This window comes from Rousettus aegyptiacus, unplaced genomic scaffold (assembly GCF_014176215.1).
Source record: "Rousettus aegyptiacus isolate mRouAeg1 unplaced genomic scaffold, mRouAeg1.p scaffold_m13_p_16, whole genome shotgun sequence".
NCBI classification, from domain to species: Eukaryota; Metazoa; Chordata; class Mammalia; order Chiroptera; family Pteropodidae; genus Rousettus; species Rousettus aegyptiacus.
Window position 1 is genome coordinate 5,698,566 of NW_023416291.1, and position 25,121 is coordinate 5,723,686.

Below are 25,121 nucleotides of genomic sequence, written 5' to 3' on the forward strand. Positions count from 1 at the left end.
TAGTATAGATGTTATTTGGGAAACATATGACAACTTGGAAATGCTATCCAAACATAAAAATCTGAATAAAAATATATTTTTAATAACCCCATATTCAATTTTTATGTGAAACTCTTCATTTTTAACTCAGAAACTCTAAGGAAGTTTAGGGAATGATACAAAGTCAAATACAGAGAATCAAATCAAAATTACTCGAGTAAACTCCATTTCCATTTCTTTCAAGTAGATGACAAAGTTGGACAATATTAACTTGAAATTATTAGTGTGGTGTTTCTCAAACGTGTCTGATCATAAGAATTACCCAAGGCACTTCTTACGAAGAGTCTGAGACCCCATTCTCTTTTGATTTTAGCTCAGTGGGTGGTAGGTTTGGATTAGGGACCAAGAATTTGTATTTTTAGCGCCTCAAGTGGTTCCAAAAATCAGGCAAATTAGGGAAATATTGGCCACGAGGGAAAACAGCAGCAATACCTCCACAGCTCCCATCCCCTTACTCAAGACCTGCCCAACAAACTGCCTGTGAATGAGAAACACTCAACTGAAATTGAGGAATCGTCTATAGAACACGGTTTATTTCAAGTTCAAAACACAATATTACTCATTTTTCTTAACATACTGCATAATTTTTACTGCATGAATATTTAGGGTTTCTCTATTCACAAGTGCAGATTTCTGAATTTTAGGCTCAAATGATCCATAGATGTACCAGTTTAATACAGAGGACATGTACTTTAACAAATTTTAGAAAATATTTTACATAAAAACACACAAAGCATTTACTAACAACACTCTTCAGTCTTTACAACCAGTCTTCAGCTAAGATTTGGCTGAAGTTCATCATTTCCTACAAAACATTCCAATACTGAATAGAATAGAATGTAGTACAGTAAGTCCTCAACATCAACGGGTTCTCCAACTTTAAGTGAAACAACATATGACAAAACCAATTTTACCACAGGCTAACTGATATAAACGAGAGGTTAAGTTCCTATGGCATCGAACGAGACAATGTTATTTGAGGACCTGCTGTGCTTTACATACTGTAGCAGTTAAATGTTCCCCTTTCTTTGATGGCTTCTGCATACATTATACTCATGAAGCAGAATAAGACTTTTCTTTAACTGGTGACTTGTTAAATGTCTTTTTTTGGTATACCGTATCCCAATCAAGAATCAAATAGTCATGATGAAATCAAACAACTGACATACAAGGGCTTTTCCAAACCAACAATAGAGAAGAATTTAATACCTGTCGGTAGAATATCCTTTACTGTTTTGTGTCCAATAACTACCACCTGGAGTGCTGTTACTTCTACTATAATCAGTTGGCATCAAAATATAAAGTAAAAATATGTACATTTTTATATACCAATTCTTACCTGAATAATCTCAGATCTCTTGAGAATGTTCCACTAAGTGGAATTTCTTCCTAAAGTTACAGTGAACATGGTACAATGTGTACAACTTGGTTAACCAGTGCCCGCTTTTTCATTTCCAAGACTCTTCCTTATCTTGAATCAAATGCATCATCTTGACTACCATTATCAGAATGCACTGGCTTACATTTTGTATATAAAGTCCCACTCGAGCTTATTTTGGTTTATTGTACATGCTTTATTAAAACGGTACTGGTATTTACAGTATCTGCAGAGTCTCTTCCAAGGCGCTCTCACACATTCAGACGCACCCACACGACATCCACACCACGACCCCATGCACCCACACCAGTGAGCTATGAGGGTCAGACTCCCCAAATTAGGCAGCTGTTGAGGGACAGAGTTGACCTTTCAATTTTTTTGAAAAGAAAAAAGCATGGGAGAATGTATTTGGCCATTGCAATGCTAATTAAGTTTGTGACTATTAACATATATGGCAGTAACACTGAATATTCCTTTTACATTCTATATACACAGAATGACATCAAGGTTTTGCAGTCAACAGAACATTCTAACTTCAGTCTTAATGCTGCTTGTAGTGACTTCTGAATTCACATAGGGGCTGTCCCTAAAAACAATTCAAGTCTATGTAAGTGAAATAAGGCACAAGTAATATTGATTTGACCTAGGGGAAAGGAAGGGATGAAAACTTGTTTCAAATGATCTTACTGTTGGGGGATTTAGCTCTAACTTAAACCGACTTGAAATGCCATCTCCTAATTTCCAAAAATTTCTTAGAAAGGTTTTTTCCCTTTTCTCTGACAAAACCCAAAAAGAAAAGTTGGTGAATTCACATTTTAATGGTTCAGTAGCCTAAACTACTCAAATGGATGTGCACCTATCACCTCTCCTGTCCAGGTCTCCTCCATCAATGCTAAAAACAAAAGCACAGCACATAAAATAGGAACCCCCATTTTTGAATCTTGTACACTTAAGTGGCAAATACATATCTGGTTGTCTTTGATTTAAAGAGAAATTAAAAAAGGAAAAAGTAACCCTGTAACTTTCTTGCTCTTTAAAAAAATCCGTCTCCTTTTCAGAAAGATGAAGCCCCACCAGACATTATAAAGAACTGCAACAAATGAGTTCTGGCACAGCATAAATAATGTCTAGTGTTCACATCTTCATAGTGAGACTCATTTAGCTTGTACACAGTCTGTTGAATGTTTTTTGCAGCAGGTGAACCAAACCCAAAGACACTGGACATTCTGTGAAAGGGAGTAAGAATTGCAGTTCTGAAGGCCCCTGACTTTGGTTGTTTACAAAGTTCAATCCTGTTTATTATGGTCCTTGGTATCTTCTTCATCTGTATATTCTGATGGTTCTTCCCCAGGTTTTAGCAGTCTGCCTACATAATCATATTTTTCTGAAAGATACAGCAAAAGAAAATCAGTAGTGATCAAATTTGTCTCACTATTCCACTATACAGCAGGGAAGGTGTTTGCCTCGTCTGGAATCATATAGAATAAGCTAAATTTTTCATATGGCCCATCTTGGCTGGTCTTTCTTTGTACTCATGAAAGGCCTGAACAAACGAAAACAGGATTAGAAACTTGTAAAGCTTGGGAATTATGCTTTGTAGGAAAGTACTACCACTTCTTAAGGATACTGCATCATAATCACTTAGAGATGTTTTTTTTTTTTTTTTTTTAAATGTGCATGGTCAGGACCCCTCTTGGAGCGACCAATCCCAGGATCTTGAGTTAGGTCTGGGGACATGTAGTTTGAAACTGCTCCAACTAATGTACAATGTGAATCTTAGAATAGATCTTTTATGTAGAACTGAGATGAAATAAAATAGCTTAGGTTACAGAAAACAATTAAAAATTACATGGTAAGTAGATCCAACTAGGAAATACTGATGGGGAGAAAATGTGACAGATGCTAGTAGTCTCCAAAAAAATAAACCAAATGAGGAGATGAAAATTCATTGTTACTTATTATCCTACTATCTCTGAGGTCTCGGTTTGTGGCCCCCCGTCATACACTGCCGTTCTATCGAATTCTCTTCTTAGATTTATGTTACATTGCTTGTTTTTATATTACCAGGTGTATAATGTAATGTCCAAGTTGATACACGTTTAGTCATTTCTTGGTCGGGGATCTGAACCTAGCTTACTTAATGAAACTGTTCTAAGGGATCCATACCACATACATCTGGTATGTAACACAGATGGCAATAATCGATGCCACGAAGGTAAAATAAAAGGGACTGGCATTTTTTTCTTTATAGTCCGAGGGTAAGATCAATAAAATCATTTAGAATAAATTATAGTTATACTATCAATATTGGTAATTAGTTCAGTTTTATATATAAGCCTGTACTTTTATAGAAACTATACCTTAATAAACAAGCCATATATGGCTAAAGGTATCACAATTTTTTTTTTAGATTTATATTTGGAACAAGTCAGTTTTTAAATATGGATTTTATAAATCACATGTAGCCATCATAGTGCTATTTAGCTGTTTATCATGAAATAATAACGGTGTTGAAAACATACAACATCCTTAGGCTCTTAAAGAATGTGAAATAGTATACACCTTCTTAAGCCATAAATTTAATATTTCCAAAGAAGCCAACAAAATGAAAGTACCTTTAAACTGCATTTCCCATTCTCGAACACTCTCCATTTGTACGGCATTCAAATCTGAGAGGTCATCATACTCATCTTTAAGTGCATCTTTATCTAGGCAAAACGTTGCCAGTCCTCTGGAGGCATCCCTACCAGCAAATATTCCATATGGACCCGCTGGTGGAAAAAAAAAAGTTATTTGGATTACTTAAGAATATTTTAGGATGACTCAAATGAAAAAGTTAAAAAAACTTAACAATTACTCATATTTGGTACACAGCTAAAATTTCAAACATGCACAGAACCTGATGGGAGAAGAAATCTCTTGGAAATATGTCTTTTGACCAAAGTAAAGCTTTTCGCTATAAACTTAAACTTTAAATTTCAAATATTTCAGACGGCCCAGAATTTTTATTCAAAGACGACGACTCTGAGGTAGTAAGGAGAATAGGAAACTTAAGCAGTTAGGTTTGGAAGATAGTTTACTTGAGGGGAAATGATGCTTTACTGGTAACTGTTAAGTGTAGCATCTAAGAATAACTGATGGACATTTACAGGATATGTACTATGTAAAGAATTAAGTGAACTGTGGATCTAAGACATGTTTATTTCTCCTACTGAATACAGGCTGTAACTCTATGGGAACAGAGACTGAGTCATCTTTGTAACCCCCAATGGCTGCTTCAGTGCCCAGCACATGTGGATGTTCAATGGATCTTTCCCTAATAAATGATTTGGTCAGAAATGTGACCCATTTTCAAAATAAGTATCACCCAATTACAGTGTACTGGCACTTACCTATATAAACTATGAAAAGACACTGGAGAAAATAAAAGTTTTCATTTGTTTTGGCTTTGGGGAAACAGGAGCAGTGGCTATAAAGAACGGTTCTTCTGACTGACACGAAATTATCATTTTGTCCAAGGAATTAGAAACCACTCTCTCCAGGGAGGAATGGCATGATTTGTATGCTGACAGAAATGAGCCCTTTCCAGTATGTCCTTGAGAGCAGCAACTGGCTTACTCATCTCTGCATCTTCAATGCCTAACACAGTACCTGGCATGAGGTAGGAACATAATAAATGTCTCCCAAATGAATTAGCTGCAATTACAGATAAAAAGAAACTCTAGATCTTGAGCCTTTACTTTAAACAAATTCACTTATGGTAAGCAAAATCTCCTAAATATAGATTTAAAAAGACATTTCAGTTCTTTAAAACACATAATAAAACAACCTTATTTCCTGTGTCATGAAATTGGTTAAATAAATTATAGTACATTAATTTAATGGAATGGTACACAGCTATCAAAACAAATGAGACACCTTTCGGTGTACGGACATAGACATCTATGATATATTGCCTGGAAAAGGCAATTCAGAAGAGTGTGTATATACATATTCAGCGACTTGCCTAAAATTACTGACAATTGGTAAGTGCTGCTTCCACTTCTAACAACCCAAACACAGTAATGCACCTTGATAAAACAGAGGACCCACAAACTCAAAGATGGAATGACAACCCTGAAAAGTGGAGCATTTCATTAATTACAAAATTTCATATTAATGGGTATTTTAGAATACCTGTTAAATCAAATTGGAAAAGATTTAACAAAAAAGCTGTAGACACCAACACCTTTTATTGCCATTTTATGATAACATTTATTCCCCTCCCTAGCTTACAAGTCAATCTACTTCAGGGTACTTCAGAATAAAAATCATAAAATACATCTAAATGGTAAAAATGACAGAAGATGACCAGTGTAAAAATAACTATCAGAAAACCCTCCATCTTTAAGTGTATTAATGAATACCAGTAAATTTTCTAGTAAAATTCTCCACAAACTTGCCTAAGCTAAGGTGCCCTCAACACTGAATGAATATAAAAACAAAACTTCATAAAACATGTTATTTTTTTTGGTTTTAGATGGCTGACTTAGTAAGAGTAAATGTGAGTCAAGAGTTAATAATAATCCAAGCCTGACACTCAATCTAGACAAAATTTTAATTCTCGAACAGAAAAGAATGTTTAAGTGATTAACATATTTCCTCACCATCTAAACTATATTGTCTTCTGCACAAGTAGTTTAAAATTTCCCTCAGGAAGCATTTAACTTCTGAAAAGGTGTATTTGGTGAGTTTTCTTTATATTTTCCTGTAAGACCATAAAAAAACATATCATTAAGAACTAGAGATGAGATTGGATGGGTTGCTCAGAGAAAGGATTTGAGGTCTAATCTCTGCATACTGAGAAGTCAGCAATACTTCCCCATTCCACGTAACAAACCTAGATGTTACTGGTAACCATACAGTTTACAGAGCCCATGTTGAATGAGAATTCAAAGGTAAAAAAAAAAAAAAAAAAAAAAAAAAAAAAAAAAAAAAAAAATAGCATGGACTTAAATATTATCTACTGGAATTTAGTAAACAGTAAAGGTAGTACTGCAAATGTTAGAGGAAAAAAAAGAATGATTCTATAAATGATGTTGGTACAACTGAATAGTCTTCTGTAAAAAAACAACAAACTGGATCCTTATTTCACACAAACTAAATTCCAAATGTAACATAAAAAAACCTGAAACTATAAAAGTATTAAAGAGACAACAGATTATTAAAAAGAATCTTGAAGTGCAAAAAGTCTCAAGAGTAATACAAAACTCAGTGGACACAAAAAGGTAAATTTGAATACATAAAACCAAAAATTCCTATGTGGTTTATAAAATACCATTAAGTAAAAAAATGGATCAGGAAACATATTTGCAGCAAAGGCTGCTTTTCTCTTTTAAAGAACACCTAAAATCTATAAGACCAGACTGATACCATGACCGAAAAACTGGCAAAGAATATATGAACAGATAATTTGTGGGGAAGGAAAACTAAACGACTCAAATTTTTGAAGATCTCCAACCTCACTAAGAAAAAGAGAAATGCAAATTAAAACAATATTGAGACACCATTTTAAATTCTCAGACTGACAAAGACCAAAAAGTTTAATACCAGATTTTTGGCAAGGGGGTGAAAAACCGGCATTTTCATGGAACTGTAAGTAGGTCCAACATCTCTGAGGAGCAATTTAGAAATGAGTACCCAAGTTAAAAATGTCCATACCCTAAAACTTAGTAATTTTACTTTCAGGAATTTATAATTGTACTCACATGTGAAAATTGACATGTGTATGGAAATTTATAGTAGTACCACGCAAAACAAGAGACTGGAAACAATTTAAATCCTCATTAATACTGGACTATTAAGTTATGATATATTTACATAATAGAACATTTTATATATATATATATATATAAAAAGAATGAGAGAGTTCTCTTTATCCTGATATGAAAGGCTCTCTAGATATTAAAGAACTGGTAAAGGTTTGTGTAGTATGCTACAATCAGTGTGAGGACGAAAAGTACATCTCCACATGCTTGCACTTGCAGAGAAAGCTCTGGAACAACACTCAGGCTGGTTCTGGTTCCTCATGTCTAGGGAGGGAAATATGATGTCTGGGTTTTGAGAAGGAGACTTATTTTTCACTATATATCGTTTTAAATATTCTATCTTAAGCATGCATTACCCAACACAAAACAGTGTTTTGTTTCCCAGTCGGCCTTATTTTGAAATGTACCCCAAAATCCCTCTACAGGAAGACTTCCATAACATAGGCTGGCTCATGGAATATCAAAGAAAATATCCCAAGAGTCAGAGAATAATTGCTGAAAGTTAAGTTTGCAATAATAATTAGAAACTACATGAAGAAACAAACTGCCATGGAGGAGTGATCACATATAACATACGAGAACTGGTATCCCAAGAACAAGAAAATAGAAGCAAATAAAGGAACCATAGTGTGTTTGCTTAAAATTATTAAGAAATTAAGAGACAGAACATAAGGAAAGATTAAGAGACATGAAAGAGAGAATGAAAAGCTAGTATGTATCAAAGAGTTCCAGAGGAAGGAATAAAGAGAATGGGGGAGGCAATAATAGGAGATAATTTTCTAAAATAAATGAATGACACACATCCTCAGGTTTTAGTAGAGTCTGGTGCATATTAGAAAAAAAAAAAAAAATCAAATCCTTTCCTGGACAAATCCTAGTAAAAGAGCAGAACTCCAAAGACAAAAGGGAATAAAGTCTCAACTAGAGCAAGTTCTTGTTTAATGTCTTTGATAGGTTCTTGGAAACTGCAACTTTGAGTGAAATGAAATATAACAAAACCAATTTTACTATAAGCTAATAGATATAAATAAGAGTAAAGTTCCTCTGGTGACTTCTGGTCACAAAATATCAAACTTAAAAAGAAAGACCCTAACCATTTCTAATATTAAATATTGAAATAAATGTGAGCTATAAATACATTTAAGAAAGATGAATAAAAAGAAAATTCCAGTCCAGGATCTGAGGTGACCAGCTTATCCCAGCAGCTCAGGGTGCAAGGTGGGGACCCACCCTGGACAGGACTCCATTCCATCACGGGGACACTCACACCACACTCACTCAGACCAGGACAATGGAGATGTGCCATTCACCTCACATGTCCATCTTCTGAATGTGGGAGGAAAATGAATACCTCAAGAAAACCCACCCAGCTATGCAAACTCCACACAGACAGTGGCCCCAGCTGGGAATCTTTTTTTTTTTTTTCTCATCAATATTACAAGGAAACGGCATTGAACAAAAGTTATTCGAGGACAGGCTGTACAACTAAAAGGAAAAAATATATTAAAGGAATGAAAAATAAACTAAAGGTAGACAATAGAAGACCACTGAAGATTTTAGGTACAGTAACAGTCCACAATTTTATATCCTAAAACTACTCTTATTCCTGAGTAAGGAAAGATAGAGCCAGAAATGTTTTTCTACAAATGAAAAACTATAGGATGTACCTTGCTAAAATGAAAACAACCCCAAAGAAAGAAAGAGAAGCAAGAAATGGCAGAGAATAAAGAAAATGATTACTATGTTGGCAGATTAAATGATGAGTGACTATTAAAAAAAAGGTAATAGTAACTTAACCTATTTGGGGGTAGAGTTTGAAAAAACACAGTGGAAGTAAAAGTCTAACAGAAAAAACACAGACAACAGGATGGGGCCGGGACCAGACTTAAAGCTTTCTAGCCAGGGCCACAACAGATGGCTGTTTATACACAACTCCAGGGGACTCCATCCATTTGTATACAGGGTAGTTTTGCGTATTAAGAAATGTTCTGTCAAATGGCAATAAACTTTCTTAAAGAAATAGTATTTTTTCTAACCCACACAAGAATGTTTGGCTAAATTCTTATATTGTTCAGAAGAATAGTGTCTATAGCAAAAACTTAAGGAAATTACCAAAAAGTAGAAATAAAATACATTTAAATCAGTAGGGTAGAAAAAGTGGAAGGAAGGTGGGGGTAAAAAGGCACAGAAAAGTGTGACAAAGAGAAATTACTAAATAAGATGGTAGAAATTAAACATATTAATGACAAAACAAACTGATTAATCTGTAAAAGACATAGTGTTGATAATACATTAATGAAAAAAAGAATCCAGTTATAGGTTATCTATAAGGGAAAAAAACATAAGGCATATTGGATGAAAAGTAACAGGATAGAAATTCTGAGGTAATACTAATCAAATAAGGGCTTAAGTTAAATCTGAAAACCAATAACGGTGATAAGGACATTTTTCTCTACTAAATAACACAATGTGATCGGTTCTAGATCCAGTGATAGATGGCTTCAAAACATTCACACCCAATCTTTGTATGGCTGGCTCCTTCAGGTTTTTGCTTAAATATCAACCCCCTTTTCTTGACACATATATATAATTCTTAACCACCTATTCTATATAAAGTCCTGTTACCCTCTATTATGCATCCTATTCATTTCTTTCATAGAATATTTAATTATAGAGTATAATTACATCTTGAATGATTATCTGTCTTCTTCAATAGACCATAAACTCCATGAGGGTAGGGGCATATCTGTTTTGAAGACTCAGTTAACTCTCACTTCTCACAACATATTGCTTAAGTAAAACTAATGAAATCAAGGCTGAAATCCTCTATTAAGGATCTTGAGACAGGATGCAGGTTCTAAGAGTATAAGAGTATAGCAGTGAATTAGTGATGTCTGTCAAGGCAATGGGGTGGGTGTGGGGAGGAGTGGGCTATGTCAGAAATTGTTGAAAGAACTATTAAAGGAATGTGAATGGATAACTCCGGATGTTACTAAATCTCTTGTAGCTTGAATGACATTTTCTGGTCTCATTTTCATACATGCTTTAAGCTATCCTTTTATACTTTGCTATAGTATTTAACACAAATCCATTTCCCTCAAAGACTAAAAACGATGGAATGATGTTGAACTCAGAGGAGCCAACCAAATGGGTATTGTAGAAACTAGTATACATTTGAGCAGACCATCAAAATCCGTCAGAAAACTGATCCTTTATCTTACTGGTAGGTAATGGATGTGAATGGGCATTATTAAGCCCTAACAACAGACTCAGCTGGCTTCAAAGCAAGAAGCTGGGATGAGAGCGGGATAATGTCAAAAGAACACCCATGAAGGAATATAGGTCAGGTTGGGCCAGGTCTGTATGTTGCAACCCTTGCTTTAACTGCAATTTTGCAAACTGTAAGTGAACAACATATTAAAGATAAAGTTTAGGAAACTTTATTTTTAATATGTTGAAAGGCACATGTGTTCTTTCCCCCAACCTCCCAAATATTAGGCATTTCATAGGGGTACTTCTTACAAATGACTTTTTCTTTCTAAGTGTTAGTTTAAAAGTTGGCGAAAACAGCTTTTGTATATATCAAAATACTCTATGTGGAGTAAGGTAGAAGCATTGTATCTAAATTTCAGAAATGCTGGTTAAACTACTGTAAAGGTAAATTATATACTTTCTTGCCATCTTATAGAATAAAAACACTATTTCTGCTGGAGTTCCACTGCAGTAATATTAAACCAAATTGTTTAAAGTTGTACTATCTGTTTGAATCTTCTTAATCTATTGACTCTGGAAACATGTGAAATTATGTTGTGATACGATAGGAAGGGATGGCTTATGAAGCCAGTCACACTGGGTTTGATTTCCAGTTTTGCCACTTAATAAATATGTGACTTTGGGCAAAACTTCTGAGTTCATTTCCACATTTGTAAAATGAAAAGATTATCAGAGATGGAAATATACTATAGAGTGCCCTGTCTAATATGACAGCCATGTACCTACTGAGCACCTGAAATGTGGCTAGTGTGACTGAGGAACTCAATTTGTAATTTGATTTAATTTAAATTTAAAAAGCCACATGTGGCTTGTGGCTGGCTATCTTATTGGACTGCACAACAAAGCCATGAGGCTTTTAAGTCCTTATGGGAATCAGGAGAGGATATAAAAAACAACAGTAAGATTCTTTACAAGTTTATCCTAAAAAGCAGTTTACCTGAAATAGTGTTGATAGCCTTTGTGGTCAAGTATATCTGGACTTGAATGCCATGTCTGTGTGACCCAAGCCAATTTACCCAAAATACCAAAACCTCCGATTCTCCGTCTGAAGGACTGGAATACTTACTGACCTCACAGACACACTGTGGAGATGATAAATTAATGGATCTGATGTAGTAGGTGCTTACCAAATCTGGTTTCTTTTCTCTTCCCACATTTATTGTTTCTTACATGACTACTTTCTTCACATGGTGGCCAAGTGCCAGAACTTAACTAAATTTAATATTGACAAAATGCAGTTAATGCTGTTTGCCAACACATGTTTATCCACTAAATTAAATTGTCAATATTTAATTTTTTAAGAATCTGAACTTTAAAAAATAACTAAAAAAAGTATCTTCAACAGATTAAAAACCTCAGAAAACAATCTTTAATTCTAAAACTATTATTGTAAAATGGGAGTAGACACTGGCTAAGCATAAAAACTAGGTTTTCTGGCTCCCTTAGCTCATTCTTTCAAGCTACTAGATTCTCAGGTAAGGATTACTACTTCTGAATTATTCTGCTACAAAACTGCTTAACAGATGTGAGAACGAAAATAAAATTAAAACCAAAATTGAACTTATATCTGTTTCATAGCCAGAATTGGGCTTTAAGACTTTTGGAAAGTGCTACGTACATCTTTAACATATATCAAGACCATAAGATGACCCAGCAACCTTTAAGGCACCTTTCAATAATAAAATATTCCAAATATTAGGCTGTTGATCACTAAATACCTAGAATAAAGCAACTGACTATTGCTCTTAGGCTGTTCGTCAGGACCTAGGAATTGGTGGTGGAAGCTAACCTAAAACTGACTTCATTGTTATCAGAAGAGCCCATCCCCACCTCCCAGCTTAAGCCACACAAAAGCTATCTACATTACACCTATGGCTCTTATCTTAATTTTTAATTTCTGTTGCAGAACAGTTTGGCGGCTGCCAAACTGGGTCTATGACTGTCTCGCCTAGATATTTTCAGAAAGTGGCAAGGCATAACACACGAGGACAAATATGTTTCTTTATACTAAAATTTGCTTCCCTGTCAGTTTAGTGAGGGGTGCCAAAGGCAGGTATTTTAGTTGAGTAAGCTCTACATTAAAAATCTAAACTTGTACACAATTCCTAATCACTGAACACAATCTTTTAATATCAATAGGGAAAAACTTTTAACTAGATATAAAATTCTGCGTAAATCCTGACTAAAAAATTTACTGTGTATTTAAATACTGTACTTTGGCCCTATTCTCTTGTCCCACAGGCTCTTAAGTAAACAAAGTATTAACCATTTCAGTTGATGTAAGTAGACAGCCATCTGTTTTTCATATAACGACACAAATACTTTACGTAAGCTATCTACGACATAGACTGAATGTAGACATACAAAAATATAAGCAACGAAATAAATAGTTCAAAACATAAAATCTCCAATTTCTTGTCTCTATTCTGATTAACAATACACCAGAGTACTTCTAAACTATCTTCCAGCCACCAAGCACTGAAATCAGAAGTATATATTTGCAAGTTGTGACTAACTCTCAAGCACTAACAGATTAAATCAAAGAGGAAACCAATTTGTTTTTAAGATTTGCTGACCCTCTTGACTTCATGGCTTGGATTGTACTCTTTTTGCAAAAGTCACTGTAAGTCTCTAATTATATTACTTCTTATTGCAGTCAATTTTTAAAAACTTAGAATAAATTACCACACCAGGATGTACAATGTTACTCAATTTTATGGTATACCAACAGGATCTGTAAGTCTGAACTGAAGTTTATTAGCATAATGTGAAATGTATGCTATAGCTACACTGTAAAAGAAGGGTTTGTAAACCAACTACCCTACATACACAATTCTCTGAAAGCAAAGTTCTAAAAAGCTTTAACTTACAGAACTAGTGCATGGGGGTATGAATTTATAGCTTTTTAACGTTTTTTCTCAATGAAAAACACAGTTAAGTCATTATAAACGTGTATTTGAATACTTGCTTTCCTACTACTACTACAAAAAAAAAAGGAAAATAAAAGAAAGAAAAAAAAGAAAGGAAAAAGAAAAAAAGAAAGAAAAAAAACCAGACAGACACGTCTGCTGGGTATATGAGCTCCACCCACAAAACTCAGGGCGAATATCCTAGCCAGTCTTTCTTAAGATCTGCATTCTGGTCTGTTCTCATCCCACATACACTGTAAATCTTGGAAAGACTCTCTATACTAAAACTGGTTCAAAAAAAAGTCTGAGGTGTTGCTTATATGCCCAAACTTCAGACTAGAGGACTAGGGACTTGGAACTACGTGTAACAACGTGGCCTTATGGGGAGTAGTGGGAAAAGGAAGATCAGTGGCAAAGAGTAAAGAAAGGAAAGCTGTGAATTACGGAGCCTAAAACTTTAGGTCGCTTCTTGAGAAATCTCCCCTCTTTCCTGCCCCGACCTATCTCACGAATCAGAAGGCACAGGAAAGCTTCAGGGCCAGACATGACTGATGATAACTAAAAGGATCGTGAAAAATTCAGCACAAAAAAAGGCTGCGAGGAGAAATGCGATGGAACTAAGATGAAAGATGAAGGCTGCTTCCTGGGGCGACATTGGGACCCCGACCTCAGGTGGAAAGCTGGAGGTGCCCGCGGCTGGGGGTGTGTGTGGGGGTCGGGCCACCCCAGGTGCGGCAGCCAAGGAAGATTTCGATAAGGTTGGGCCAACAAGCATGGTCCCTGGGGCCTCCCTATCAAAAGGGGGTCGAGCTGCCTGGGGTCCCTTTCCTCCCCCACCGCTCCCAAATTCTCCTCACCCGGGCCGTAGAACTTGCTGCCTTTGGTCACGTCGAAGACTTTCCCATTGACCGCGAGCAGGATGCGCGGGTTGCGGGACCCGTCGTACTGGCGCAGCTGCTCCAAGCTGAAGTCCCGCTTCTTCATCCGAGGCAGAGAGGCGGCGGGGCTCTCTTCGCCCGCCCCAGACCCGGCGCCCAGACCCCGCCGCCCCCAGCGCACCCACAGCCGGTAGGCCCCCAGCAGCACTAGCGCCACCAGCGCCACGTTCAGCAGCATCTCCCCGCCCCCCGTCAGAAGCGCCAACGCTGCGGCCGCCCAGCCGCCTCCTTCTGCTGTCGCTCCCGCGCCACCGGGGCTCTCGCTGCTGCCGTCGCTGCCGCTCTCACTGCCACTCCCCAGGGTGCCTAGCCTCACGTCCCCATCACCCGCCGCCATCACTGCCCGCCAGCGCCTTCCTTCTCGTCCCCGCCCCCTGCCCGCCCCATCCCCACGGCCAGCCACGCCCACTCTGGGGCCTCCCAGCCAATAACGTGAGGGGAGGGGGCGGGGTCAGGCCGGCTCCTGATTGGGTGTTGACGGGGTAACGTTGTCTAGGATCTCTCCCTCCCCTTCCCTTCTTTGGCTGGCCGCGCTCGCGTGCGGCGCCCCGCCCACCTCGCCCCACACTTCCCCGCTCTCGCTCCGCGCCTCCGCTTGCTGAAGTAGAAGAGCGGGGCGGGTCCGAAGGAAAGAAGCTGCGCCGGACGCGCGCGCGCTCGGGCGGGGCGAGGCTACGGCGCGTGCGTGGGCTCCCGGAGCGCCACGCGCTCGCCTCTCTGTGAGCCCTCGGGGAGGCGCGCTCCGCCCCGCCCCCACGCTGTGCGCGTGCGCCCTGGAATCGTTTTCCTTTCCGTTCTGGCTTCGCGTCTACCAACTCCCGCCTCTTGGCGGTCGCTCCGCCTGAGACCTTCACGTGCGCTGGAGCGGCCGCGGAGGCGGGGTCCGCCCGGAACGCCCTTCCGAAGGCGCGAGCTGGTGACTTGTGGGCGGCCGTGACAGACTTTTAACAGCTGGCACAAACTGGTGAGGGGCGTTTTTCTCCCCTGGGCCGTCGCGCCTCTCCGGAAGCCGGGAACGTGAGCTGCCAGACAAAACTAGTACCAGAAGTGTCGGCGACGAGCTGGTGTGGAGAGTGCACGGAGCCTGCCCCAGTGTGCTGCCCACCGTGCCACCGAACCGCCACTCCCTGGTGGTTTTGTCCAAGGCTGCTCTTGGAGAATTTTCTTTTAGGTTTTAGACTAAAGGTGTCGTTATTACTTAAATTGTAGTATCTCCGGAGATAGGGACGTGGGTAGGATGAAGTGGTCCTTCTAGAGTTTTAGCCTTTCGAGTCCTTAAAATTCAGTTGAAAAGTGGCCTCTGAAGCCTCACCCCTTACCTCACGCACTCAACTCGTTTGACTTTCTCTCGCCCTCGTCCGTGCTCTGTGTCGCTGAGTCACCACCGCCCCCCCCCCACGCCCCAGAACTACTTGCTGTGAACTAGCAGTGTGATGAATGAACGAAGGTGTATCGAGGAAGTAAATAACAGTTTTCCTTTAATCTGAGGAATTGGGGACGGAGGAGAGACCTGGGTAAGCAATGGGAGCTTGTGGTAGATCCCAAAGAGTGCTTATTAAGGAAACAAGAAGTGGTTCATTTTGGCTTTAAGTAGTGAACAGCAAAGTCTGGAAAACCAGATTGTAGTCTATACTATCCGGGATGGGTTTGTACATTGTATTGCCCAGTTTGAGGAGCAACAGAAGATACTGAAGGGGCAAATGACGGGATCGAAATTTCTCTGGGGAGATTTATCAACCAGGTGTATGAAGGATTGGAGATGGGGAAAGAATGGAAAACCACTTAGTAGTAGGCTACTGTGTTTGTGCAAGAAATGAGGGAAATCAGAACTAATGGTAGCATTAGAGCAGGGGTCTGCAGACTTTGATAAAGGGCCAAACAATATTTTAGGTATTGTCTGTGTGTCATAATTACTCAATTCTAACTTGTAGTGAAAAAGCAGTCAGACTATAAAGGAATAAGCATGTCAGTGTTCCAATAAAACTTTATTCATGGACACTAAAATTTTAATATAATTTTAGGTGTCATCAAATAGTCTTGATTTTTTTTCAATCATTTAAAAATGTAAGCATTTTTTTTTGCTCTCTGGTTGTACAAAAACAGTCCACAGGCTGCAGTTTGGTGCCTCCTTCTTTAGGGATACTTTCTTTAGGCAGAGTGAACAGGATATAACAGAATAAGTGAGTAACCATATAATGTATCCCCCAATCTGGAATACTTTTAAAAGTGAAAGGGGTCACTATCAATTACACTGGGAGAACAGGAGTAAAATCACATTGTTATCCCAGGCATATCTGAATGAGTGGTCATCTTAAGGTTAGAAGTCAAAACTGCATTAGAACTTGGTAACAGGAAATGGCCGTACCAGTGATGGAAACAGGACAATTGGGAAGGAGCTAGTTTGGGGGGAGAATATGGCTCTAGCAGTCTGAGGTGTCATACAGTTTGGACAACAACTGGCAGAAAAAAATCACGCCAGAGGCTTGGTAGCAGGCCGCTCTGTATCTTGTTGGCCAGAAGTGGATCATTAGCTATTCCCAAAGCAGTAACTGACAAAGGGCATGGGACTGCCACGATGGGTTAGTGTTACTTGGCTTTTGGCAGTTCTTATGCAGGACTGTGGTGTGCATTGCCAGACCTTTAGCATCATTGGACCCGCCCTATTAAATGTAAGTAGTGCACCCCAAGCATTGTAACTCCAAAAGAACAACCGTCTTCCCCTCCACCCCATACATATTCCTTAGATGATACTGGTTGAGAACCACTGGTTTAGACCAATCAAGATTTACCTTGGAGCTGAATTATGTGTGTAGCTTTCATTTCCCTGATCAATTTGGAAGAAAGAGAGGAATTGAGCAGTACTGAAGGTTTGTTGTCACGGAAGTAAGTAGGGTAGGGGGAATGTTGTGTCGATAACCAACATTGTCTGCCATGGAAAGTAAAAATTTAAACATTGTTATATCCTTGAGAAATTATATATCAATTTCTCTACACTTGAATCCTTTCCTCTTTTTAATTTTTATATATTTTTTAAACTGAGAAACTTTTTCTCAGTCCCCTTGAACTGGTCTAGGAAGGACTTCTTCCTTTTCCCCCCACTAGGTAACAGTCTCTCCCAGTAGGATACTCCTGCTTTGAATAGTGCAGTAACTTTCCGACTGGTTGCCTACTGTGTCATTGCCTCCTTTGTTCCTACATGAAGAGACTAGTCCTGTATGTTGATTTCCTTCACTCAAAACACCTGTCTCCAGTGGTTCCCAGCGATTTAAAGAAAAGAACTCAGAAATCTCAGTTAACTCAAAGGCCTTCATAGACCCACAAACAGCTCCTGTGCCCTCCCCTTCCAAAGCAAACCTAATCCACTTTTTCTATTACCCCTGACACACTGTTATAGGGATACATTTCCCTTTACAATATGTATTCCCCTTTCCCTCAGTTGCTGACTTCATTCCCCACTCCAAGAGTTTTCTCATGCTATTCTCTCACTGAGAGTGCCCTCCTTTCCAACCATCTAAATTCTGTCACCTTCCCCTTTCTTTGCTAATTCACTTTGTCCCACACCTGTGACTACATCAGCCCACACTGATCTCTTCTTTGAATTTTTATACATTCTTTGCCTACGTGACCAATTTTGGCCTTTTATGCTCTTTTTGACTATTTGTTCTTGAAGCTCCCCTTTGGGTCTTAAATTTTCTCCTTTTGCCTTTGTAGATGTTCTCTTTCTAACTCTTTTCTACCCTCCTTTTCCTCTTTGTAGCCCCCCCTCCCTTGCCCGGAGGTCATCTATAAACATCTGTTGTCATCTGTGTTCTTTCTTGAGATTTCATGTAGGAATGATTCATTTGTCATCTCTATGGAGGACAGGCCTCTCTAGCCCTGACTTGTCTCTAGGAGATACTAGTACTTCGTCACTGAATATTTTCATTTCCTTTCCATGCACATAGTAGACTTACATTTCCTTTTCAGAACTCAACATGGCCAATGAAAAGGAAGTGATCTGTGTCGCTTCCAAGCAAAAGTATTAAGAATCTGTGTACAGTTTCTCATGATCTCTTTCCTTTTGGCACAGTGATGGAATGTTTTAGTTGTCTATTGCTGTATAGCAAACCACTCCAAATCTTAGTTACTTAAAACAAATTATTTTATTATCTCTGTTGGTTTTGTGGGTTGGATGGCTCGTGGGCAGTTGCCTAATTTTGCTTGGCGTCTCTCATATGATTCCAGCCAGGTGTTGTCTGGGGCTGGAGTAATTTGGAGACTTGACTGGGATACTAGAATGTCCAAGCCTTTCTCCTTCCCAGGTTTATCTCAGGGCTTCACTTCACGTGGCTTCTCCAACAGAGTAGGCTGACTTCTTACATGATAGCTCAGGACTCAAAGTGCAAACGCTGCCAGGTTTTTGTGGGTCTTAGGCATGGAAATGACACACTCTGTTGGTTAAAGTAGTCATAGGGCCAGCTCAGTTTCAAGGGGAGGCAACATAAACTCTGCCTCTCGATAAAGGTTGGGGAGAGGATTGACAGAATTTGTGGCACTTTTTAATTTACTATACCCACAATGTTTCATATGGTGGCTGCTTCCACAGCCAAGGTCTTAGAGTCAGGACAAAGTGGAAAACGCCCCTGGCTAATACGCATGGCAGTATGAATGAGAAATATGTCAATGTTATTCTAAGTCACTGATATATTTGGGGTCGTTTTGTAACAAACAAAGCCTAATGTAAACTAATACAAAAAATGGTACCAGAAGTAAAGCATTGCTGTAACGAAAACCTAAAATATGTCACATTGACATATATAGAAATGTTAAAATGTTAGTGGTAGTTAGGCAGCATCCAGCTCTGATACACTTATGAATCTCCCAGCAAATCTAGCTCAGATATTTGAGCTCAATAAATATGTCTTAAATAAGAGAGACTGTTTCTTGAAATTTGGTTCTGTTTCTCTATTTTAGGGGAAAATGATGCTTTCCTACAGATGTTTCTTGAAACAAAGAAGGGGTGCCACTAACACTTGATACTCTATTCCAGTGCTACTAGCAAGTTCCCTGATGCGTAAGTTTGGCACGTGCAGCCCACCTGCTTCCTCTCCCCTTTCTCACATGAGCTGCTGGGTCACCCACATAAAGTGCTTTCAGCTCTGCTGCTTTATACCTCAAGTTTGACAGGGTCCTGCCCATTCCAAGGGAGGCCTGGCATTATTTTAACTATATAGGCCCTCTGGGGAAAATGAGCTTTGGTTTTAGGAGCTAAGTTCACTGCCAGGGAATAGCAAAACATGTTATTTGAACTTTAGTTCACAAGAGCAACAAAGTTCAATGTGGGACATTGATAATTTTGGACTTTAACATGAAGCTGGTACTGATTACTTTGAGCTATAATTTGGAAGAACATGATAATTTAATTTCTGAACTTTTTGTTTCTCCTTGGAACATTCATATTGAGAGGGGTTCATAATCAAATTGAGGCAATTTTGTTGGTTCTTTTAGCGTATTTTTATATTATCATTTGATTTTTTTTTTAAACTTCTGATTATATTGATTAAGGTAGTGGGACATATTTGAGATTGCGGTAGGACAGACTGTAAATTATAGCCTTGAGTTCAGAATAGCATTGAAGACAACTTAATCGGTGTATTGTTCTGACCCATTCAGGGCATTCTGGGAACAAAATCTACTTTACCAGTGGTCCTAGGAGGTCCCGCAAAAGCAGTGAAATCACTTTGGAGAAGTGGCCTTATGAAGATGGAAGCAGGACTACCCTAATTGACTGCTGACTTCTTATCAAAGGGTGATAACCATGTCCCAAGTCTATCTCAGTGGGTAAGCGGAAAGGGTTGAGGCAATGGTCTTCATACATTTTTGCTGATATACCTCCCAAGTATAGTTTTTAAGCTGACATGTAAAATTTTTTTATCCTTAGCTGCAAAGATATAATTTTTGGTATAATATAGATATGAATATTTTAAAATAAAAAGGGCATGTCACTTTAAAATGCATTTAAATTAAATTTCATAGAAATTGAATACTCACTATCATTCATTTTTATAGAAATTTTATATTCTTTTTTCTCTTTGAATTTGTGTTTTCATTCTACTTCCCCACAGTTTTAAAAATATATTTTATGCACAAGTATATATTTTTGCTTACTTTATTCTTTTATGCAATAAAAATTTGTTTATAATTAAAAAATTGTCTATGCCCAAAAGATTCTAAGTGTCAAAAATTATTAATAATTATTATTTTTTATTTAGTTATTATTGAAATAATTAATAATTATTAATTGTTTATAAGTACATTAAGTTTTATAAATAATTACTAAAGGGAACTTAAATTTTATTGGAAATATGTCTCTGAATTAAATGAACTGAGCTTCTCCTCTCCAATTAGTTCATGAATCTATAGGTGGATCTAATTTTTTGATAGGAGACAGAATAGTAAAACAGTTGAGAGACTATTCAGTGCAGAGCTTACAAAAGATGAATAAATGATTATTGTTAATATATTATTTACAATAGAAAACTATCTAAATCTAAATTTATTACATAAAAGATAGGGATGAATAATGAGATGAAAAATGGTTGACAGGTGACAATGAGCAGAATGTTTAAGTTAAAAAATATAGATTTACCATATTCAGTAATCTTTAGGCAAAAATTAATGAAAGTATTTTCTCCTATGAGTCTGAATAATTTTTCAAGAAAATATAAAACAGTAATTTACCTCTGATATATGTTCCTTTTACTTGTAACACTTTTCTGTCAGAAGGAAATTTGGAATTTTTTAACATCCTTTTCCTTGAGATCACCTGAAATTTGCAACTGAGACACAGGGGAATGAGGTTTTATAAGTTTTTTTCTCATTACAGAGCATGTGTAGCTGACTGAGATTGTGCAGTGTTTCCCACAAATCTTCCATATTTGAATTATGAGATAGATATATGGAGCATGAAACTTTGCTGTGAGTTTGTTACCCAGAGGAAGTAGGGCTCAAACTTCTTCAGCATTTCTCTTTATCTCAGCAATATTCTTCCACATCATTTGAGAATAGAACAGAAAATGATATTAGACAAAAGATCATAACGCCTGCTACTCTACTCTACAACATATCTGAACTTAGAATATCCCAACACAGAACAAAATACCCAATTTCTAACACCATGCTTTTCTTTTAACAGAAATATGTATAAAATAAGGAAAACCAGGAAATCCTTGTGTAGGCTTATCATGTCTTGATTAAATTAAATGTCGATATCAGTATTTAGAATCATTTTGTTTGTATGGTGTCTTAGAGGATTTTTGCATATGGGAGCAACTTGCCATAGGATACCTGTCTTTTATAAGGGGGAAAAGAATGATTTTTAAGGGAATTGGAAAAATAGAATTGTGACATCACAACCTCAGTCATATTTCAGCAACTCAATTTTAGGAAAGAGTAGGTGAAAGTTGAATAAATGGAAATGATTCCCTTAAAGTTATCTGTGCCTGTGTTCTTCTTGGAAAGTACTTGTAGACTCCCAGGGTAGACTTACTCCAGTTTGAGGACTTCTAGGTCAAGAGAATAAAAGGAGGCGAGGGATGTGGTGTAACCGCAAGGGGTTCTGTTAAAATCTCTGGCCTCTTGGGTCATCGCTTCTGTTTCCCCATCCAGTGACCTGCTAGATGGTGAAAAACTAGGTAAGAAAGCTCTTTCTTGGCCAGTTCCCCTCTGGGAGCCAGGCTGCTGGTAAGGAATCCTGTCTCCTGGTCCACTCCTTTATGCTTCAGATTTTACAGGGAAAGGTCTTGGAGCTGGGCGGAGGGGAGAGTCTTGGTTGTCTTGCTCCGCCATCAGCAGCGCAGAGTTAGATTGCCTAGTCTCAGGGTTCAGTGTAGGGAGGCCTAATGTGCCTTCTTGTCTCCAGCATCAGCTTTATCAGGAAGAATGAGAGTTCTCAGCTGTCTACTCTTATGCCTATTTTTCAGTTGAATCACAACTTGGTGTGAAGAGGGATGTAGTTTACTGAGTCTCTTAAACCCTAAACACTCAATCCTCAACAGTACTGTGCATATTAACATAAGTACTGTGAATTTTCCTGTTTTTTTTTTTTAACCACGAAATTATATTAAACTCTGCTTGCTTTTTTCCTAATAATATTTTGTATATAATTTATAGATTAAGGCATAGTAATAATTATAGTTTGTTTTCAAAATGTTATTTTCTAAGGGACTATCACTGGACAATATATAAAAAATATTGGAAGAGTCAAGTTCAGGAGGAAGAGAATTGCTCTGTAGCCTTAAACAGTTCTTCAAGATACAGTGTCTCCAGAGTTTTACATGAAGGGGTTGACTAGAGAGTCAGGCTTGCCCTTCTGTCTCTTCCTATGCTGTAAGTTGCCTAGTCTTCTGAGCCCTTGTTTTAACATTCGTAAAACAGTATGAAATGTGGCTATCATATGAGAAAATACGATAAAGCAAAATAAAAAGTGATAACTGTAATAGAAGCTCTGAGCCTATAGAACTTTGATATTTTAAGGAAATGGCACTTTTTTAATGAGACGCAAATTTATGTTTTGTAAGCAGTTGGGTCTTTAGAAAATGAATTACTTTTTTAGATAGCCAAACAAATCTGAAGCTTAAAGCTTTAGTTTAATGCAAAGCAAACTCTTCTTGAATCCTCTACAGTAAATTGGTGTAGATAATTGTGCTACACTAGCAGAAATTTTGACTGGCTTTGACTTTGTTATGGTTCCTGAAAGGAAGTTCTTTAGAACACTGCTTTTTAGCAGCAAGTAGGTGCTGGAATTTCCAGTGAGAAGAACCAAAAGATCACAACTTTGATTCTTATTTTCCTTTTGCCTCCAACATCCAACCTAACATCAAGTACTTTTGACTCTTCTTCCAAAATATCATTCCAAATCTGACTACTACTCACCGTGTTCGCTGCTACCATCTAGTACAAGCCAATCTGTAGCTTTGATTTGCACTATGACAGTAGCCTCTTGCCTGGCCTCTTGATTTCTTCTGTTGCCCTCCTAGAGTTCATTCTCTGTCATTAGCTTCTTAACAATATAAATCAGACTCATCACTTCCTTACCTATACCTCATGAATGTCTTTCCCTTCCAATAAGAATAAAATCCAAATTCCTTACCATGGCCTGTCTAATTTATTCTACATTGACCCTCTGATCACTTTAAATTTACCTTCCTTGTTTATTATGCTTCAGTCATATTGATTTTCTATCTCCAAGTACTCCAAGCTTTTCCTACCTAAGAGATTTCCATTTTCTCTTTTCTAGGCTTGGAATTCTCTGCTTCCAGATTTTTTCATGACTGTCTGTTCTCGTTACTTAGGTCCACACCTCAGAGAAGCCTTATCCTGACCATATATCTAAAGAGCTCTCACAAACTCTCCCCCAATTTTAATCATCCCCTGTCCTGCTTAATTGTCTTCTTAGCATTTAGCACTACCTGAAATTATCTTATTTTTACATATTTATTATCTATCCCTCTGCTAACCCTCAGTAGAATGCGATTCTATGATGGTAGGGCTCATCAGTCTTATTCCCTGCTATATCCTCAAAACTTAGAATGTATGTGTGTGTGTGTATGTGTGTGTGGGGGGAGGCGGGGCTGTCATGGTTCTTAAGTATCTGCTGAATGAGCGAATGAATCAAAGTCCATATGTAGCCAGGAAAGGCCTCTCAGGAGGCCTTTTCCCTAGTCATTTGCCATAGTTCAGATTTGTAGCCCTTCGTTTTGAACGCTTACACATATGCTTTTGCCAGCACATGGAGGTTTTTTACTTCAGGGCAGAACTTACATTAACCAAGATTCAAGACTGACATGCAAAATCCCTATACCAATTTATTAGTTTTCAGTAAGCAATATAACCATCACATGGATTCAGACTTGCACTGATATCATCTGTTGTGGATTTTCTGCCTATGGGCTCACAAATGTAGGACAAGGAATAAGAAACGTTTTGAGAAAACATGGAATATAAGAAAGGATAATTAAATGGCTTATATAGTTAAAGACATTTATTTAACAAATATTTATAGATTTCCGACCATGTTTTACGTTCTGTGCTAGGTGCTGAAGAACCAACAAGGAATAATATCAAGCACCAGTTCTTAAGGATTCGCAGTCTAGCTGAGGAGGCAGACAAACTGACGATTACAAATCCATGTTAGAAGTACTTCTTTTAAAAAGGTTAGTGCTTGGGTGACGTGGGGAGGGGGAACCTGGAAGAGAAACTGGGCCTTGGGGATTTGAGGTGAGCTTTTCTGGAGATGGGTTTTAGGAGTTATCCAGGCAAAACAAGGAAAGGCATGGGGGAAGGGCACTGCTGGCAGAAGCTGCAGCCTGAGCAAGGACTAGAAGCTGGACAGAACAGAGCTTTCTAAGAACTTTGAGCAGTTCATTGTGGCTGTAGTGGAGCAGGGTGGGGTCAGAGGCTGGTGATAAGATTCATGGATGTAGGTCTTTATCCCTAATAAAGAGCAATAGGGAGCCACTGAAAGTTTTTGTTTTGATGGAGAGGTGAAGTACCTCTTTCACATTGCCATAGTACAGCTAATACTTTGCATTTCTTTCTTCCAGAGAATTTTCCACAGACATCTATCTGGTTAAAGTCCACATTCTTTTTCTCTTGAACACATGACCCTTCTTTCGCCCACCCTTGGCCTCATACCTGCTGCTCTCCATCGTGTCCTCTGTGCTCCAGACCAGACACTGCTCAGTGTCCAGATTCACTCCCTGGTCTTTTAATTACCCTGTGTATTCCCCACCCCTGC

The 25,121-nt window shown here is 38.2% G+C and overlaps 1 protein-coding gene and 1 long non-coding RNA gene across 2 annotated transcripts in view; one reads left to right on the forward strand and one right to left on the reverse strand.

Annotated features, from left to right (window-relative positions):
- Window positions 1–544: 544 nt before the first annotated feature.
- PGRMC2 (progesterone receptor membrane component 2) lies at window positions 545–14,730 on the reverse strand. The gene is made up of 3 exons (XM_016148097.2): window positions 14,264–14,730; window positions 4,033–4,188; window positions 545–2,801 (listed from the first exon to the last, which is right to left on the reverse strand). The coding sequence occupies exons 1-3, from the start codon at window positions 14,679–14,681 to the stop codon at window positions 2,704–2,706; spliced, it is 672 nt and encodes a 223-aa protein (XP_016003583.1). The 5' UTR covers window positions 14,682–14,730; the 3' UTR covers window positions 545–2,703.
- Window positions 14,731–15,148: 418 nt separating this feature from the next.
- The window catches only part of LOC107512493, a 43,882-nt gene continuing 33,909 nt past the window's right edge, over window positions 15,149–25,121 (forward strand). The window contains exons 1-4 of the long non-coding RNA XR_001597302.2: window positions 15,149–15,858; window positions 19,298–19,397; window positions 19,997–20,164; window positions 24,418–24,537. This is a non-coding gene — a long non-coding RNA (uncharacterized LOC107512493). The remainder of the gene's footprint in view (window positions 15,859–19,297; window positions 19,398–19,996; window positions 20,165–24,417; window positions 24,538–25,121) is intronic.